This window comes from Bemisia tabaci, chromosome 4, assembly GCF_918797505.1.
Source record: "Bemisia tabaci chromosome 4, PGI_BMITA_v3".
In the NCBI taxonomy this organism is placed as follows: domain Eukaryota; kingdom Metazoa; phylum Arthropoda; class Insecta; order Hemiptera; family Aleyrodidae; genus Bemisia; species Bemisia tabaci.
This window is the reverse complement of record NC_092796.1, coordinates 56,557,016-56,577,890: the sequence shown is the minus strand read 5'-3', so window position 1 is coordinate 56,577,890 and position 20,875 is coordinate 56,557,016. Positions and strand designations below refer to the sequence as shown.

The 20,875-nt window shown below is 37.3% G+C and overlaps 1 protein-coding gene across 2 annotated transcripts; it reads left to right on the top strand.

Moving 5' to 3' along the window:
* Positions 1 to 156: 156 nt before the first annotated feature.
* On the top strand, positions 157 to 19,458 carry Top2 (DNA topoisomerase 2). 2 transcript variants are annotated; one of them, XM_019057119.2, is made up of 13 exons: positions 157 to 452; positions 1,842 to 2,005; positions 2,405 to 2,585; positions 3,952 to 4,195; positions 4,812 to 5,024; positions 6,411 to 6,584; positions 7,273 to 7,509; positions 9,134 to 9,236; positions 10,380 to 10,570; positions 11,201 to 11,332; positions 12,054 to 12,264; positions 13,189 to 13,298; positions 13,952 to 19,458. In XM_019057119.2, the coding sequence occupies exons 1-13, from the start codon at positions 226 to 228 to the stop codon at positions 17,003 to 17,005; spliced, it is 5,241 nt and encodes a 1,746-aa protein (XP_018912664.2). In that variant the 5' UTR covers positions 157 to 225; the 3' UTR covers positions 17,006 to 19,458. The 2 variants fall into 2 exon arrangements, with proteins under 2 accessions (XP_018912664.2, XP_018912665.2); XM_019057120.2 differs by having other exon boundaries at positions 158 to 608.
* Positions 19,459 to 20,875: the final 1,417 nt, after the last annotated feature.

The window sequence follows — 20,875 nt, the reverse complement described above, 5'->3', positions numbered from 1 at the left end:
AGTCTACAGAAATAAGTCGCTCGAAAATCACCAATGGGGTGCTGGATACGGAACAAACGTGACGTAAAAGTCTGACCCGGCTCCATGATTCGCTTTGATAAATCCCGCCACTAGCGTCAGTGTTACATAGGCGCCAGTTTATTTCTCTTCGTAGCAAGTCTCATGTGTCGTGCTGGGTGAACTCTGAATAAAATAATTTCTGAAGCTTATATCAAGCACTCATGAATGTCCAGACGACTTCTGCAATTTCAAGTAGCTTTTACCAAAGTTGGGATTCCAAGAGTTTTGAAAAATTCACATCCAGAATGTCAGTGTGCCTTTTCTTCTCCTTCATCCCGTCGTCTTTTCTGTTGGCAGTACCGGAGCATGATCGCAAGATGCAAAAAACCGTTTAATTTCGCCGCCATTGGCGCCATTTCAGCATCAGTATCTTCACAAATCGCCTCGTTTCGGTGAGAACTTGGTGACATTTTAGCGGATATAGTGTTAGTGCGAATGTTTGAGGATATTTATTACTCAACTGGATGCAATTCCAGGTGTAATTTTGAATCCCCTTAAGCCCAGGTGTCCCTGACCTCTGCGGTTTCCATCGTGCCCACTACTTCATCGTAAGTGATCTCCGAGCACATTCTCCATTGTTTGTTTATTGTTCCCAAACCATGATACCCGTCGGTACTTTTCGAGTCTGCTTATGCCCAACGACAGTTTCATTCTGATTGAGTCATCCTATGACCTCTTCTCCACAGACAAGGCTTCTTGGCCTGTCCTATGATCAATCCACGGTGTATGCTTAATACTTTGGCACCTCCTGATGCACCCGTAAGCGGATATGTTCTCGACTCCTTTTCTTCTAGCTTGTCAGTCCTGCCATCAGGTGAATTGGACACCATGGCAAACATCCATCAATTATCTCTTAGGAGAATTATAGTTAATGACTGCTGCAAGAGCCACAATCATTTTTAAGGACATTTAAGTTCCTGCTCAACATCGTACAGGAGAGATAATTGTCGTATGTATTACACGTCATATAAATTTACTGGCGCTGCCTGCCAGGGAAGGATCCATGCACATTTGACAGGACTTAAGATATATCCGCAAGTACACAACATTATGCAATTGTCTAAGTAAAGGTGGTAACCTAAAGCTGCAGTCAATTGGAATACGTCTGTGGTCAGTGAACAGATTATTGTCAGAGATAACTTAGGATCTACTCATGTTTCGCACATTGTTGTTATAATTTGCTGAGAAACATCTCAAATTGCTCTCACTCTCCATTCTTTTATGACATCTAAACATGTGTAAATCATTTGGACACTTTGGGACATTAGCGGTATTGAGTGCGTGCATCTTTATATTAAAATGGAAAACTGCCATTGACGTTTTCTGAAGAGAATATTATGTCTTTGTTTCTCTTATGATCTTGAAATTTTTCCAAGGCATGCCTATCTTACTTAGTTGGTATGTCCTCCAGATAGGCTCGCACAAGCCCATGTTGCTCTGTCACATGCATGGTAGGCTGTGTGGGCACAGAGACTTTCTATGTACCTTTGGTCTACACATCACAGAAATTTCCACATGTCCAGAAATGTAGTTTCTAGCATTGATATGATCATGGCACATGGTAAAATAATGAAGGAAACTCTGAAAGTGTTTTGTTTATGTCGCTTCCTTGCCCTCTCACACGTATTTCTAATGGTAAGCACAGGCATGATACAAGGCAGACAATTAGCGTAAAGCATTAGAAGGTGACTCCTCAAGTAACAATTCTCTATTAGTTTCAGTACGATCTGGGATTCATTCCTCCACACCTTTAGTTTTTTTATTTCTATTCCTCATTCCAGAACCTACTCTAAGATGGATGGTGATTACCTTAATGGAGGGGGCAGCGGCTCCGAAGATGAGGTTGTACAAGCTAAACCGAAAGGGAAGAAAATGAGTGTGGAAAGAATTTATCAGAAAAAATCACAGCTGGAACACATTTTGCTTCGACCGGACACATATATTGGTAAGGCATCAAATTTTCAGTAAGGCTGTAGCCTTTGCAATGTCTTAGAATTAATCTCAAACATATGTAGGCTTATCTGACCAACTCCGCCATTACCGTTTCTTGAAATTTTCTTTTATAAATTGTTAATGGTGATAGTTTTTCCCGTCTTTTTCTTGCTCTCTTATGGCTCTCAACTCTGAATATTTGGATAGTGGGCTGAAATGAACGTAATATAAGTAAAGATTTAAAAAAAAAAAGCATTTTCCGAAAAGGCTACCTGGCTGAAACAAATTCAAGCTTACCTCGGTAGACGATGAATGCTTGTAAGAATAAAGATATCTAGCACCGGCAACAGACACCTATGGTCTAATACTCTCTGTAGGTTAAAATGTTTCAGAGTTGATTTTTCTTTTTTAGGATCTGTGGAGTTCGTGAAAGAACCCATGTGGATTTACGATGAAGAGGAAAACAGAATGATTCAGAAAGAGATTTCATATGTCCCTGGTTTGTACAAAATATTTGATGAAATCCTCGTCAATGCGGCTGACAATAAACAGCGCGACCCCAAGATGGACAGAATAAAAATCGACATCAGTCAGTAAGTAACCAGTAAATTAAAAAATTAAAACATGTTTTTTGTTTATTTGTCATCATCACTTAATTTTAATAAAATAATTCATACTTATGCATGTAGAAGTGAAAGATGAAGTAATCTTATGAAATGCTTGCCACTTCTCAAGTTGAATTTACTTAAGTGATCTCAAGATGAGATCGATCACTATGCTGTGTTGTCATACTGTCAGTCTCTCCAAGATGAAATTAAAAATATTAATGAACGAGAAGTAATTTATTTTAATAAATTATAAGCCAAAGTTTCAAGTCAATCATCATACTCTGATAATTTATGTTAAGAACTGAACGATAAATTTTAGCAGCATTTATGCTGCAAAATCTAATTTTTAATTCCGGAAAATTTGCTGGGAGTTTATTTGGAAAGTTAGACAAGTAGATGGTGCTCATTGACTCAATATGCAAGAGGTATCACAAGACTTTTCCCACCCATTATTTCGATGAGTTAAATCCCTTTCCCCAACTTTCGATAAAAATTCTCAAGAAATCTTCACAAAGATGTCATATTTCTGAGCACTCATGTTAGGCACTACTAGTAATAGTCCGGCATCTCCTTTAAAATCGATAACTCTTCTAGATTACTTGTAGATTTCTCTTACCTAGCCTAATGTTGCTGCAAAGGCAGTAAATTCAATTTAAAGTTGAACTTATTTTTATCGGGCTGCATTATGTTGATGAAATTACCTTTCTCCCGATCACTTTTTATCTGGTTCTCAGTAGACCTGGTTCGCAGTAAATTCGATAATTTAGGTAATAAAGCATAAAAATTGAGTGCTAAAGAGTGGATTTCATAAGTTTGTAATGTGTACATCACGATACTTGTACAATTTTAGCTGTAGAAAGTATTCATTTGGCCGTATCTCTTGCGTGCAATAGATCAATTAAAAATCTTACTATTTTGATTATTTATCAATTGAAAGTATTCAGGTCTCAATCTTCTAAAAATTTCAGCCTCATGGTCAAAATTTTTGTTGTATATTTAAAGCTTACTTAATTCTATCTCATTTGATCTTGGAATCCATAACTGCATAATCATAATTGATATGACCAAATATTAGTGGCAACTACAGCGACTTATTCCTATGGTAGGTGCCTGTGACTTTGTGTACATTATTTCTTAAAGAAAGAATGGCCAAATTATTTTGCTGAAAAGCTAGAATGCAATGTCCATCATCATGAAAACATGTTTGTACATATCATGGCCACATATTCATCATTAGTAGATACCTCTACAAAAATGATTTTTGCCTATTTTTTGTCTTTCATCAAATGCACTGCTTTTTCCATAATATTCTGTACCTATGAATAATTTTCCTTGTTTGTTCAATCTTTAGAGAAGATAACACCATCACCATATACAACAATGGTCAAGGTATTCCTGTTGTCGAACACAAGGATGAAAAAATGTATGTTCCAACCATGATTTTTGGTCATTTGCTCACAAGTTCCAACTACAATGATGAGGAAGAGAAGGTCACAGGAGGTAGAAATGGTTTCGGAGCTAAACTGTGTAACATCTTCTCAACAAAGTTTACTGTAGAAACAAGTTCTCAGGATTATAAAAAATGTTTCAAGCAGGTAATCTTCTTTTTTACGATTTTTATTTTCTTAACAGCAATTTGCTGTACTGGCTTTCCTATTCAATAGAAGTAGTGAAGTGCTCGAATCATTCCTCTCTCCCAGCACTTCTGTTTCAATTCTTAGCATCAAATTTGGCTCATATCAGTTAGCATTTTTTTATGTTAAGTCATAAGCATGGCAAGTTTTCAGACAGATGAACCGAAAGTAGCAAAAAGTAGACAAAGCAAACAGCTAAACGGGGTAACAAACTGTGAGCTATTAAATTAAATAAAGATACTTGGAAAATTAAGGAACTCAAACTTACAAATTAAATTAACACTAACGCCTACAAGTTGTGGAACTCCCTTCTCTAAGGCTGAAAGACCAACGGGTTATTTTTTATTTTTTTTCTGCTGCATTTTGGGATTCCTCAGTCCCTTCTTGAAGAGCCCTATTGTGTTCAACAGTCATGTAAATGTTGCGCAGTTATTTTTATGTTGTATCAGTTTGCTTGATCTCCTCTGTGTATCAAGAACGTAACTTCTTTCGTCCAAGATATTTTACATTTCCAGCCCAACCAATCAGTATTTCCTTCTTTTAATTTACTTATTAATTTCTTAATATCCGTTTACAGACATGGACCTCTAACATGACAAAAACATCAGCACCTCAGATTATTGCATCAAAAGGTGAAGATTACACAAAGATTAAATTTTCACCAGATCTCACCAAATTTAAGATGGATAAATTAGATGATGATATCGTTGCATTAATGAAGCGGCGAGCATATGATGTTGCTGCAACAACTGGGGGTGTTAAAGTGGTCCTCAATGGCAAACTTTTACCGGTAAGTTAGTTTTAGCCTAATGTGTAAGACATCTGCTGAAAATAATTGTTAATATTGTCTAGAAGACTGTCTTTTTTATTAAACTGCAAATTCTAACCATATTTTACATTCATAATTAAGCCAGCCTTAGGACAAGACCAATGAGGTGAGGAGAGCGTTGGCTTTTCTTTCAACCAAATCATCGATCATATCATAAGTTTTAAGCTGATGGGGAACTTGACAAGGTCTGAAGTAAAGAAAGCGTGGTATGTTTCCTCTTTGAAATCCTACGAAAGAAACGATTCCTCCCATGGGAAGTTTAGAAATCAACTCCTGAACAAGATATCAACAAGTATTTTTAACACAGATCAAATGAGAGTTAGGTCTTACAAATTACGTCATTTGTATTTTTTCCGTTTCAACATTGTTAATTGCAGACACTTACATCTTGTTCAGGAGTTGATTTCCAGACGTCAATTTCTGTGATTTGATTCTCTCGCAAAAGTTAGAGTACCTGTATAGGGAGAGTAGCGACAGATCGGTTCATGGAGGGCTTAGGGCCCAAAAGTGCAGCCACCCTTCTGAGCAACTTCTAACACACAAAATTTCACTGCCAGCCTACAGATTTCAATTCTAACCAAGATGGCTATGAATGTACATAAATGAGCGTTCTTTCGCAAAAATAAGTAAATTTATGCAACAAGTAAGCCAAATACATGCTTTCTAAACGACGGTTCGTAACAATTGTATTTGTAAATCGCTCTGGACATTCGAAATTCATAGGTTGGCTGCCCTTTTGGGCCCTAACTTTATTCGCGGAGGCATCGGTGAAGGCCTGATGGACTTTCGGAGTTTCAGATCTGTCGCTACTCTCCCTATACAGGTACTCTAGCAAAAGTATGAAGGGGGATCATGTAATGTAGTGCTTTAACTTATACCTTGTCTAGAGGCCCATTACAATCTCTCTCCCAAAATACAATAATAGTGCAACATAGTAATAAGTTACCGTATGAAATAAGTTTTAGGTTGGTCAAAATACTCGTATAACATTGATGAGAACAGGATCTATCCTGAAAACATCCATGACCATTTGGACTGCATTTTGCAATTTGGAACTATAAATTCTGGCTCATCTGAAAAAACACTTATGTGCAGAGGGAAACTAATGGCATATACGTTGTTTTTAAACCGGGCCAGAATTTATAGGTCCAAATTGCAAAATGCAGTTCATTTGATGGGCAGCTCAGAGCTGTTGTTTCAAGTCAGTAGGGTTACAATTATCTATGTTCAGAATTATAAGTCCCACTCTTGCCTTTAATTGACAATTAGGTGAATGTATGATATTAATCTTATTAGTTTATTTTTAATTTAATTAATAATGATTTTATTTTATTCTCCTGTTGGTAGGTGAAAAGTTTCAAAGATTATGTCGACCTTTATGTCAGAAACCTGACGGATGATTCTGGCAACGCTCTGAAGGTAGTGCATGAAAAATGCGGTCCTCGATGGGAAGTCGCAATTACAGTCTCGGACAAAGGATTCCAGCAAATGTCATTTGCTAACAGTATCGCAACAACGAAGGTAAGCTTACCCCTGTCAATGGCGGTTCATTTTCCTTTAAATGGTTACTGTAAAATAACTCCAAAAGCTTGATTGTAGAATTTAAAGAGCATTTTAAGTTGTTGTTTTACAGTCAACAGGTGGAGCCCTCCACTGGATGCTAATAGTCTCGACTTCAAGTGTGATTGACGGCTACCCATTTCTTTGTTACAAAAGAAGTCGCAATTCCCCATGAGCATCCGAAGAGAAAGTTGGGCAGAAATAAATAAATGATGATGAAAAAAATGATAAACAATGATGTCTCAATAAATGATGTTCTTTCTGCAAGACTTCAGTGAATTGTCATTTTGCGCCTTGATGGCACTGGCAGGAACCAATGTTACAGTGGAGAAAGGAGGTGAGGGCAAAGTGAGTCATTTTAAGACTATGCTCAGCGAAGTGGGGGAAAAACGCACACTAGAGAACCGGTTTCACTTCTCAGATTTATTACAGACATGGCGCATAATGGAATGTGAACTAATTTAGCAGAGCATTTATCATTCCTTATGTCTATTCAGCGCTACTTTCATAATTTTTTAAAGTGACAAATGCCAATGGATAATATCCACCTCATATACTGCATGTTTTCTGCTCGTTACTCAGGTCACAGCTGCACATTGCCTTAAAATCTAATGCTATCAAGACTTGAAACTTTTGTTTCTGCTTCTAGGGCGGAAGACATGTGGATCATGTTACAGATGTCATTTGCAAGCAGCTCATGGAAGTAATCAAGAAAAAGAACAAGGGGACAGCTGTTAAACCTCATCAAGTCAAGAATCACATGTGGGTCTTTGTCAACTGTCTGATCGTTAATCCAACTTTTGACTCACAGACAAAAGAGCATATGACGCTTCAAGTGAAGAGCTTCGGTTCGAAACCCACCATCAGCGAGAAATTTTTTACTGCTGTAAGTTGAGATTATCCATAACCTCATTATTGCTCCTCTATTTGTTTTGCTCCTTTATTTTGTATCTGTCGTAGGCAATTGGCAATCGTCGGCAATTTACAAGCCAGTGGTGAATTAATATAGAAAATCATGAATTCAAAAATAAAGGAACAAGATTGGAGTACTGAGTATGTTGCCTATAATATGAACTGACACTTTTCCATCCTTAAAAACATGGCAGGAATATGCACACTCAGAAGAGCGTGTGGTGAACTTCGCGACTTTAGTTGGGTCGAGATCGGACAGGCAACTAAACTTACATCGTTACAAAGCGTAGAGTATCACAAAAAATGAAGGCGCTTCAAGCCGAGCTCATTCTTTTGAAGACCATATCCCTTAAAAATTGCATTATTGCGATTTATTGAAAAGACGTGTGAACTGCTTGCAAATTGCCGGCGATTGCTGATTGCCTGCGACATATCAACTATTCAGTGGGCACTATATGTGAATGGTTCTTAGTGTTTACTTTGTTGCCAATGTCAAATTACGTTTGCCGGTTCCTTAACCTTTTCAATACCGGGTCAGGATCCGTCGCGCTCACCCCTGTATACCAGGTTAGGATAGGGGTGTTCAAACGAATTCTTGCCGGAACGCTATCGGTATCGTCTCTTATTGAAACTGGCGCAGTACCGACAGTAGCGATGATATCGACAACAGCCGGCCTTATCGGATTTTTGAGAGCTCGCACTCAATGCATTGTTGCCCTGTGTGTCGGTTTATCAGATTGCCTGGTGCAGCGGCGGGTAAAATAGATGTACAAATGGCAACAGCTTATTTTCGCCAGCTCTGAAAACTCTGATCGCTATCGGCAAGAGCGCTCTTATCGTAACTTTTTCTTAACGGAACTGTTTCGGTAGCTTACCGACAACCAATTGAACAGCCCTAGGTTAGGAATGAAAAAATGAGCATTGTGAACAGGTTGGACTCTTCCACAGAGCAGCGACAGGCGGGCACTCTATGGAGAATATGCGGAAGTTGTAGTTCATATCCTCACCAACAGATAGCACATATTACAAGGCTCAGTACATCAACATAGAGAGACTATAGGGCGTGCACAATCGAAATTTGGTTGCGTGGTGCACTCGTCCGAGGAATGTGGAGTGCGCAACTCGGGGGACAAGTTTAATCTCATGAAGCGTTCTGAAAAGGATGGAGGGATTCGTCCGAAAAAAATGGGACATACTATTCTAAATCATAATCATGCTATTTGTAAACAACTTGCTATATAAAATAAGTGGACATTAGCGAGTAACTTTTGAGTGTGGCCTACGACTTGTCGTTCCTCTACTGTAAGGGTGTGTTTCCACTTTGACATGAGCCCTTTGTAGGAGTTTTAGACTTGTTAAGTGCTTGGAATGATTTGGCCAACGGTAGCAGCTCCTTTCAACTGTTCATACCCTAATGCAAGAATCGTCTGCTTTTTGGAACAAGAAGTTCCAAAATTTGAAAGGGGGGGGGGGGGTTCAGTTTTTTAAAAAAAAAAATCATTAATGAGGAACAGAATGCCAAAATTGCATAAAGTGTAATTGTATTTAAGCGTAAGATCACTCTAAAACAGTTGTTTCTAATCATTGTTTTCTTTCAGGTGAACAAAGTTGGAATCGTGGACATGGTCCTAGCCTGGTCTAAATTCAAAGAACAAAATGCCCTTGGAAAAACAAGTGGGAAAAAACAGTCTAAACTAAAAGGTTTGTAAAAAAGTCAATAATGTCTCCTCAGTTTTCAGTTCAATTTTGCATCGAAGGATCAAAAGGACATTTATTGGCTTAATAATTTTGTGCACCTTTTCAAGTATTTTGCAATACTTCTTCCACTGTTGTTATCCGGAAGTAACCTTTAAAAACAACAAAGGAAGAGTGGATATAGTAGTTGATTTGAGTTTCCCTGTATTAAGATTTTTTATCTTGGAATAATTTTTAGAAACAATCGAGTAATATCATGAATTTAAAAATCCTCTAAAACACCTTTGCTCCTGGGCCGTTTTGTATGACAGATAGGTTGCCATATCCCGCAGGATACGTGATGCCTTGAAAAGTTCTTGAATATGGTTGTACTTTAATTTATTTTCAAATTTAAGTTATTGAATATCCTTAAAATTTGGGAAAATGTTCAAACGTATTTGAAAGCCCTTAATTTTTTTATCAGTCTCTTCCTTTCCTCCTCTCCCCGTTTATAGACTTCTAAAATGTTCATTAGCACCATCCTTATGAAGTATATTTGTGTCTTCATGTTTTGGTATTAGAGGGAAAATGCTCAAGAAGAAGAATTTTTCCTTGTTCGCTATCTCTAAAACCAACCTGTCAAATCAACGTTTATTCTTGAAGGGAGGGCTCTGTGAGCTTAGATCCTTTGGCTCCAGTAGAGCTTGAGTTTCTCTCTTACTTTTTCGATTTAAGTGAGAGCTTTTAAAATGACGTTCGAGTCGAGTCAATGCTTCAAGACACGAGAGAGTGTACCTTCAAGATCTCAAAAAAATAAGATTTTTCAATTTATCTTGGCAAGTTTTGCTTTACTGAAAATTTTACCCAGTCATGAATTGTAGTGCCTTTTCCTGGAAAAGGTCTCAAGGTTTCTCTCGGAACCTAATGCATCATACTGTGAGTCAAATTTAGTTCTTGTTTACCTTTGCTGCGGTGTGTAATGATGCAAGGTTTGAGTTTCATCTATAAATCTTTATGAGAATTGTCGAAGCTCTCCCTTGTAATGATGCTTTTCAGTCAAGAAAGTATCCGATTTTACAAGAGCTTGATTCGATCAGATCTCGTCTTGGTGATGAATTCTTTGAAAAAGTAGCTCAGTCACTCAGGGTGTTTTTGTTTGTTTGTTTGCAGGTATACCCAAACTTGAAGATGCTAATGATGCCGGTACGAAAAACTCCATTGACTGCACCTTAATCCTGACAGAAGGAGACTCAGCCAAAGCACTGGCTGTTTCTGGACTCGGTGTTGTCGGTCGTGATAGATATGGAGTGTTTCCACTCCGTGGTAAACTCTTGAACGTTCGAGAAGCCACTACAAAGCAGGTTTGTGCTGCCAACCAAGTGATGTTCTTTTATGCAAAGATGTATTTTCAAAGTCTTTTTACTCACTCAAGTTCTGTGAGTTATCAGTCAATACTCCTGAACAGTTTTGATCACTGTCAAAACATTTTTTTTATGAATTAAATTTTTGTTTCTAAAATGTTTCAAAAATGATACTTTACCCATTTCGGTAAACAGGTTTGTAATGTTGGTCTCTGGTGATCGAGAAAACCTAGAAAAGTAAGGGAAAGTCAGGGAATTTCGCTGGGAAAAGTGTTAGCTATCAGTGTAATTAAAAGAGAATAAAATCCAAGTGAAAGTTTTGTTCAAAGGTCAGCGAAACCTAGGGAATTGAGAAATTTTGGTGTCAGGGAAAAGAAAAAAAAGCCAAGAATTGAATACTTACAGAATTACAGTAATCCTGTTACCTTACTTTTTCTAGTTAGAAGATAAGTTTCGATTTTGTAAAATAAATTTCCAACACATGTTTTTGTAACCTAGTGCAAAATATTTGCAAAGACACTTTGGTACACAACATGTGAAAAAAATGTAATGTGCTGTACTGAAAGTAAAACTCCTCTAGGTCATTTTATATGGATGATATTCTTTATTGTTCACTTGGCATCTTTTCAGGTCATGGAAAACAACGAAATCAGCAGCATTGTGAAAATTCTAGGGTTGATTTACAAGAAGAAGTACGAAACAACAGATGACCTCCGGACCTTGAGATACGGCAAATTAATGATCATGACAGATCAAGATCAGGTGTGTTGTCAGTGAATTTCAAACATAATTTTTAGTAAAAATTTGGGAGGGCCATAGCTTCTACTGAGTGCACTTCTGGAAAATACTTGATAAAGAAAGAAGTCTTATTTTTAACCTAATACGTTGCCCCGTCAGTATGGCGATTTGACTATGGGACATTCTGTAGAGCTAACCAATTTAATCTTCTCGTCTCTTTTTGGATATGAACATCACTCAGGTTACATTTTCTGTCATGAAATCAAGTTTTTATTTTTTTCAAGTACACTTGGATTGCATTTTGCAAAAAGGAACCGCTAGCATTGCAATGTTGCTAAGATTGTGCAACTTCTTTTGTCTTGGAGGAAAAACCCGATTATCCATTAATAGTTTCTATTTTACTCACTAAGAACTGTAAATTTAAGACAAAAATTACCATCTAAATTTCATAGTTTTTCACGATTTCTGCAATTTTATTGCAAAAGATGAAGTTGCACAATCTTAGCATCATTGCAATGCTAGTGGTTCCTTTTTGCAAAATGCAGTCCGCTTGTACTACATTTTGCAATATATAACACTAATTATGGCTCAATGTAGAAACAACATACCTACGCGATAATAATTTTTCTACACGGATATGTGCTTTTATGGATAAGACAGAAATAGTATGTAGTTCTCTATTGCAAAATGTAGTCTAATTTTTGTTCATGACCTTCTTAATAATTTGTGCTAATTTCTTCTCCAGGATGGGTCTCACATCAAAGGGCTCATCATTAACTTTATCCATCACAACTGGCCTGGGCTACTTCGCTTACCGTTCCTTCAAGAATTTATCACACCCATTGTAAAGGTGAAGAAAAGCAGAGAAACCCTATCTTTCTATTCACTGCCAGAATTTGAAGAATGGAAAGCTGCAACACCAAACTTTAACACGTGGAACATCAAATACTACAAAGGTTTTTATTTTTTCCTCATGTCAAATCACCACAGTAATTGAGGTCAGCAATTCGTTTAGCCTAGTGAAACCGAATGATACTGTTTTACCTGGTGTGTTTTTTATCATGCTTGTTGTGAGGAGAAGGTTGGGTAATGAGAGATATAACGGATGATTCTTCAAAGTTTTCAGCAATCTGAATAACCTAGGAAGTTGGGGAATTCACGGTAACCCGATAGAGAAAAAAGAGGGGTTTGTCGCATTTCAGGCATCTTGGATACCGTCAATGATGTTGGTGGGTACAGACACTTTTTGCCATAAATTTTTTTATAAATGGTATAGTTTGTGTAAAAGAGTCATGGTCTGTTTCTCATGCTTTGAATCTTGGATTTTGCTGGAATAGCGACACTCCACTGTGCCCACCTATGTCACAGGGTAAACAAATCGTGAATTACGATCACCTCTCTTTTTTCTCTATGAAAGTGACCTGGGAATAACAGGGAAAGCATAGAAAAGTCAAGAAATTTTGTAAGCAATGCGTTTTTAGTGCAGCTATCTCAGTCAGTGTCTTTCAAGAGAACGTGTGCAGCCTCCAAGTGCCTCTTTCTATAATTTGAGTCTTGTGAACTAAATATTTATTCGAAGTGTAGCTGGAGCAAAATTAAAATAATGAAAATCTAACTGGAAGCTTTGTTCGAATATCTAGGAAAATCAAGGAATCTGATTAAGAAGAATTCATTGGAACTCTTTTCTTTTTATTCTTGACCATGTAAATACAGTGTAGATGTATCGACTTGTCTGTAGTTGTAATGAAAGTGCCTAAAAATAACGGCCAGGTTTGCAAATGGAAGGGAAGGATTTAGAATGCATATTGTTCTACAGTTAAGACTCGCATTCCGTAATTTTGAAATGGTATCCCTAATATTGAAATTGTGCTGTTTTACAGGTTTGGGAACTTCATCCTCTGATGAAGCAAGAGAATATTTTTCCAACATGAATCGGCATAGAATTCTGTTCATTTATCGTGGACCAGAAGATGACGCTCACATCACTATGGTAAGATAATCATTTTATTCGTTTCCGATGTGTATGTACAGCTTTTTTAAGTGTGAATCAAGGTTTGAAGTGAAGTTTTCAGCAATGATAATGCGTTCAGTCAACTTTTGTTAGTTCTTACTTCTTATCCTGTGAATTACACTGGGAAAAATTTTTGGCATATAAACCATTCTGTTTCTCATATAGGACGCCATTCATATTGGTGAATGAACTAGTGATTTTTGGTCTTTGAATCATACACTGGTATATATACTTAAGTGATGGTGCAGCAGACATACTTTCAAAAATGCTATGGTAGTTGACGCGTGAAGCAGGAGTGAAGAAAGGAATTTATGTGTGTATCTGTATGGAGTTCCTGGACAACTCCAAAATTTCTGTATTTTGGGCCATTTGCACTGTGAGGCAGTATGCCTTAGAATGACCATCGGAACGTAAAAAGTTAAACCTCCTGGTGAAAGAGTTATACGTGCTACCATGTTATCACTACTTCCAACTGTCAATACATCATGGATTAGCAGTAACATGTATATATCTTTCTTGAGTCAGACTGATGGACTTCTTAGAGAAGTTATAGAGAGATGAGTGATACTTCTTTTTAAGAAAGCCTTCCTATCACTGTCTTTTCTCAATTAATGACTTTTTATTTTTTCCAGGCGTTCAGCAAGAAATTGGTAGACTCCCGTAAAGAATGGCTCACAAACTGGATGTCTGACTGTAAACGCAGGCGTGAAATGGGTCTGCCAGAAGACTATCTGTACGAGAAAGATACGCGAGCAGTTTCTTATCAAGATTTCATCAACAAAGAATTAGTTTTGTTCAGTAATATGGACAATGAGCGTTCTATTCCATCAATGGTGGATGGTCTTAAACCAGGATCACGGAAAGTCTTGTTTACATGCTTCAAACGTAATGATAAGAAAGAAGTGAAAGTAGCACAATTAGCTGGTAGTGTAGCCGAGCACAGTGCGTATCATCATGGTGAAATGTCATTGACCTCAACCATTGTTAACTTGGCTCAGAATTTTGTTGGCTCTAATAACATTAATCTCTTAATGCCCAACGGTCAGTTTGGTACAAGGCTGCAAGGAGGTAAAGATGCAGCCAGTCCCCGTTACATTTTCACCATGTTAAGCCCGTTAGCAAGATACATATTTCATCCGGACGATGACCCATTACTCACTTATCTTCGTGATGACAACAAAAGGATTGAGCCAGAATGGTACATCCCCATCATTCCAATGGTCTTAGTTAATGGTGCAGAAGGTATCGGCACTGGTTGGATGACAAAAATACCCAACTATAACCCCCGTGAAATTGCGGCAAATTTAAAGCTTATGATTAATGGAGAAGATCCGAAACCAATGCTACCATGGTACAAGAATTTCATTGGAAATATTGAGAACATCGGTGAATCCCGTTTCGTAACGACAGGTATCATTTCTCAAATCAATGAAGATAAAATTGAAGTTACTGAGTTGCCTATTGGAGTATGGACTCAGAACTACAAGGAAGGGACATTGGAGGTGATGCTAAATGGAACTGAGAAAGAGAAGGGCAAGGATGGAGAAAAAGATAAGACTCCCCCACTCATCACTGATTACAAAGAATATAGCACAGATACTAAAGTGAGATTTTTAGTCAGTATGAACAGGGACATGTTCATTCATGCAGAAAATGAAGGATTCTTCAAAGTATTCAAATTGCAAAACACTATCTCCACCTCATCAATGGTTGCATTCGATCGTGGAAATTGCTTGAAAAAGTATGATACAGTGATGCAAATAATGAGAGAGTTCTTCGATGTAAGGCTAGAATTCTACGAAAAGAGAAAGGCCTACATGGAGGGCATGCTCTTAGCTGAAGCCCAAAGGCTAAGCGACCAAGCAAGGTTCATTTGCGAGAAGTGTGATGGAGATTTGCGAATTGAGAACCGCAAAAAGAAGGAGATGATTGCTGAATTAGTTAAAAGAGAATATCGGTCAGATCCCGTCAAAGAGTGGCGAAAGAGACAGCAAAAGGATGAAGAACAAGAAGAAGACGCTGATCAGCCGGCAGAGACTGAAACAGCCCAAGGTGATCAGAGGGACTATGATTATCTGCTTGGTATGCCCATGTGGAATTTGACCTATGAAAAGAAAGAAGAACTACTGAAGAAAGAAAAAGAAAAGAAAATGGAGTTGAAAATTTTACAAGATAAAACTCCTCGCGATTTATGGCGTCATGACTTGGACGTTTTCCTTGAAAAATTAGATGAAGTTGAACAAGATGAAATCAGAAAGGCTGAAGAAAACTTTGATCCGAAAAAGAAAGGTAGTAAGAAAAAAGTAGCTCTGAAGGCTGAAGCTTTGCCTTCGCCGGCTGGCAAACGTATAGAGTTCAAAATCGATGAAGAACTCAGAAACAAAGTCCGCAAACTTGAACAAGCCAAAGTCCTTGGATCAAAGAAACGCGAGGCGAAAAAAGAAGCTGTGGATATTGAGAAGGACGATTTTGATTTACTTGTCGAAAACGGTTCTGATAAACCTCTCGCAGCACGCCTGGGAACCTCACCAGAAATGATCGAAAAGAAAATTCGAGCGAAGAAAGAAAAGGCTGTGAAAGCACCTAAAGCAGGTAAAGGTCAATCCAAAATAACAGATACTTTCAAAACTAAAAGCGCATTTTCCGATTCTGACAGTGATGATGGGAAGAAGAAAAAAGGCAAGAAAAAAGCATCACCCAAGAAAAAAGGCAAGAAATCAGCATTTTCTGACTCTGATGATGATTTGCTCAGTGATGGCAGTGTTGCTTCCTTCCGAACATCTCCAGTCTCTGTTCCATCAAGAGCAACTGCCAGGCGCGCAGCTGCCAACATTAAATTCAACTTTGATGATTCAGATGGTGAAGAAAAGCTTGAGAGTGATGTTGAAGTGTATGATAATATTGCGGTCACTGCACCCTCCGCAATCACCACTGTGACTAACGACATTGCAAGCGACTTTTCTGATAAGGGAAGCGACAGTGACTCAGAGCCTGCACCCAAGCCCAAAAAAGCTGCCCCCAAGAAACGTAAAGAAAAAGATGATAGTGATTCAGAGCCAACTTATAAGCCCAAAAAAGCTGCGGCTCTCAAGAAGAAAGCTGAAGATGACTTCGATAAGCTTTTGCAGTCCAGTCAATCGAGTGCAATGAGTAAGGATGAAGATAGTGGTGACGAATTCGACAAGCTTTTGAAGGGAAGTGCACCCATCTCAAAAGAAAAAGAGCCCGCTAAAAAACCTGCCACCTCATACAAGTTCAGCGATGATGAGGATGATGATGATGTTCCTCTGAAATCAGCAGCCCCAACTAAAGCTAAGGATAGTGATGATGAGTTTGAGCCTGATACAAGGCCGAAGAAGCCGGCCGCGGCTAGCAAGTACTACGAAGGCAGTGACAGTGAAAGTGATTTCGAGCCTGCCCCCAAATCAAAAAAACCTGCCGCCTCCAGGAAACGCAAGGACAGCGACAGTGAGTTTGAGCTGGAATCGAAACCTAAAAAGGCCAAGGCGGGCAAGCGCAAGCTATCCTCAGATGACTCAGATGCTGATACTTTCAAGAGCACAAAGAAAGGTGGCGGAGCAAAGAAGAAGACTCTCTTCAGCAAAACCAATATTGCCGATAAGCCGAAAAAGAAAGCAGCACCCAAGAAAAAGAAATATTCCGACTCGGATTTCAGTGACTTTTAAAGAAGATGCTGAAATTCTCCGGTGAACAAGAATGTAACATCAGAGGTCCTTTTTTAATGGAATTTTCTTGTTGTTTTTTTTTTAATTTATTTGTAAATAACTGTCCTTTTAATCCTATTATGGAGATCTTTGCTTGATGTGATTTAAACAATGAAGCTTTATTTTAGGTGAATCATTCTCTCTGTCCTCTAAAAGAATCTTCCTCTCTAATTTAAGAAGATAATGGAACAATAATGGAACACAGAAGCTTCCATCTTTCTCCAAGTATTTATAACTACATATTGGTATTTTTTGATTCCTCCGTTAATGTTCCTTTTCATTGGCATTAGCAAATCTTGATAACTGTCTCCTAATTTTAAGCATCTTTAGCTCTTTAGTGTTAGCTATTTTTACATTCGTCCCGTTTTTCCTAAGTGCTAATGGAAACTAAGGTATTTCAAACTCATTTAAGTAACACATATTTTTGGTTATTTCTATTAGGATTGGGCCAGGGTGGCCACCGCCACCTAGAATCTTTCTTGAGTATATTTTACCTTATTTTTTTGAAAATTGAAATGTTTTGCCGCAATAGGGGGAAACAACTTCTAAATCAATTTCTGGACTTTCTTTGAATTGCTGTACAGTTGCTAACTAAATTTCAAGCGCTTCTGATGTAGAATAATAGATAGTCTAATGGTCTTAATTGTGATAATATTGTACATTTTAACTTTGCATCCTGCACTCAAGGTCAAAGTCTAACTTTTTCTTTAGTGCTGAACATTATTTTGAGCATGGAACAGAGCGTTAATTTTGTGTAAAGAAATTATATGAAACATTTTATTCAGCCATTAGTCTCAGCTGGTGCATTTATCAATTTACAACGTAGCAACCAAAGCAAGGTGAAAAAAAAATGCAGACTGAAGTATGAAAGCATGTTAAAATTGTAGACTTTTTTCCAAGTCAATCATTGTAAGTTAAGGACTACTTGTACTGAATCTTTCTAAAAGTTAGGCCACATGGATCTCTTTTTTTAAAGTTTAAAATGAAAGTACGTATGAAGTTTTCATCTTCGGTTTTATTTTCAAGAAGGAGGTACTTATTCTATTTTCAATCTCACTGTTTTCTCTCCATGTATCAGAAAAACAAATACATTTTTTTAGAAACTCTGTACATAACTCTGCGAACATTCTGTAGAGAGTTGAAGTAAGCTATTGGGCTTGTTGAAATTACATTTTCTGTACTGAATTAAATTGTATGTGAATGCTCCTAGTTATGTTCATAAAGGGACGACATGTAGGTTTTTATACATGTATGTATTACGAATCCTTCACCACATAAATTTTTCTTAAAATTCTGACGTAATTTACGGAAGTAGTATTTTAAAAACAAATTTTATACAACATTTTAAAAACTCTAGAATCCTCAGTTTTCCCTGTCAAGTAGGTTGCTCGTCATAAGTAATCAACCATCTGCCAATTGTTGCATATTTTAACTTTCCATTTATGTACCTCTGTGGCAATTTTATTAAGCTATTTAAGTTGTGATCACAATAATTGTGAGATCAGGCTCATCATATCTGCTGTTTTCTTCATTAATGACTGCCTCGATTTGTTGTCTCAGGTCACTATCATGCTTTAATGCAGATGGTTTAGCCCATTTCAAGCCTCATCTCACTCATTTATCTGAAACTTGCAGTAAGTTCATGCTATCTTTTTCCCCGAAAAAGTATGAATGTGTGAAAGTTTCAACCATCACAAGCTGATACCTTTTTTTCTCCTACGCAGATGGTAGATTACCAGTTGACAGCAGGTAGTATTTAAAATGAGTCATTGAATTGTATCCAATTTTCTGTTTTAATGTTGTTTTTATACTAGGGTTTTTTTTCGCCCTGAAAGTAATGCAGTTTTTGCACTGTAGTACAAATGATACAAGCTATTTACCTTCGCAAAACAAAATGTTGAAGATCTCGTTGGAGTCAAGGAAAAAATTTTAACCCATTTTTTTTTTATCTTGTGAGCACAGGAAGTTTTGCACACATTGCCAATTGCATACTCCATTCAGAGTTTTGCCTAAATCGCATAGCAATAGCTTTTATGTTCACTCATAAGTTCAATTGTTGCATTATTTTCAGGACAGCCTAACCAGGAAGTTTCAATTACAAAGTTAATTTTAATAATGCAATCTTGTAGACCTTCTATTCAAAATTTAAGAATAGCACAAACCCAGCGAGAACGGATAAAATCTTATCACTTTTCTTTTGTGTCTTGTACCTATGATCTTAATGTCATGTAAATGCGAAATGAATACTCAGGAAGTGGTTTCGTGAGCTCTTTCGAAGTAGATGTTAGTTAGCCAGTTACAAGCTTTTAAAATTGGTAACTTCTACCGGTCAACATTTTTTTATCTCCAAATATTTTTCCTTTTTAAAAAACACTTTTTTTATTTTTTATTTTAATAAATACATGAAAATAGTCTCTTGGCATTTTTCATTGCATCAGATCAATAAAAGATAGTTCCTGGTATCATCCCACTTGTTTTCTATTTTTACAGCAAAAATTTCCTTGATGAAAATATCAGAAAATCATCACCCACTGTGCAGTTAGCAGAGAATTGACCATTGTGTCAAGATAAATGGCAGTCTCATGCATGTAAGGCCCACGCAAATAAAGTGGTACTAGTGTAGATTCAGAAATTACATTGTCAAAAAGCACCCAATTAAATGATTCTGAGAGTTAATTGTCCATGAAACCTAAATTCTGTGCAAATATTTAAACATGGAAATGATTCATGGTATCGGAAATTTAAGAATTTTGTTTTCACTTATTTATGAATTGATTTAGTAATTGCTAAGCTTCTGAAGGCTATAATTATTTATGAAGAATTGTGCAGAAGTACCACACAGGTCTGCAGAAATTATTTTCCTCATGACATAGAGGAATACATAATTTTCTCTATAATTTTTAGCACCAAGTCTGAAAGTGACCTCAGTTTTTCCCCCTGAACCTCCTCATTACCCAGGAAAAGATTTTACAGGGTGTCCGGAAGTTAACTAATCTAACTTTTTCTTAATAATTAAAGTTTTCATTGTAAAAAAAACTGACTTATCAGTAATGGTTTTGTCGAGAAGACTTCAGCGAACAATTTGATGGCAGTTTTGAAACTCCTGACTCCATCTGGCGAGATAAACACTGCACTTAATACAACTGCAAAAATTTGTCGCCAAATGTGGCGACACCTCTTTCTAATGACTTTTCTCGCTCAATAATAAACATTTCAGTTCAAACTGGCAATTTTCTTGAACATTAGAGTCTCTTTTCAGCAAATATTGCCAAAGAGTTCATGATCAGTACTGATTTGTTACCGCAAATTGCTCTTTTGCTTCAAAATCGGGGTTGGCGACGCGTAACCGACCGGACATTTTCGGCCTTTAAAGTCTCATATTATTAAATATAATGATAATTTATCATATTTTTTAGCATGGATAGGTTCAAAGACATCATACCTATTGATTAATTCATTTGGTTTTCAATCGTTTTGCCCTATGTCGTTCATAACCCACGGCATAGGAGCAATTTTTCGGATCAAAATATGATTTTTGACCCGTGTACTCGTTTGCCCGAAAATGCTTCATAGGTGAGCTGTGCGCTTCCAAAGTTGCCATTTTTTTTTCTTTTAATTTGAAACTCCACGTTATTTCGTCGTATAAGTAGGCAGCTGATACTCTGCGTTAGAGGGTATTTTTTGGCGTACCGTTAATTTTTTGTGTTTTCAAGGATGAATGTCTTCGGTTATTTTTTAAGTCCTCAAGGGCGAATATCTTCGGAAAATGACGTTACAAGCGTTCCCGAATTTTCAAATTACGTTAGCTTTTTCGGTAGATGATATTTGGAT

What these genes read in the sequence shown, in the direction of transcription:
- Top2 (XM_019057119.2), top strand. Translation starts at nt 226, where the DNA reads ATGTCCAGACGACTTCTGCAATTTCAAGTAGCTTTTACCAAAGTTGGG. An exon ending in TCACAAATCGCCTCGTTTCG is followed by an intron (nt 453 to 1,841) that starts GTGAGAACTTGG and finishes TCCTCATTCCAG; the next exon opens with AACCTACTCTAAGATGGATG. An exon ending in AAAACAGTCTAAACTAAAAG is followed by an intron (nt 9,237 to 10,379) that starts GTTTGTAAAAAA and finishes GTTTGTTTGCAG; the next exon opens with GTATACCCAAACTTGAAGAT.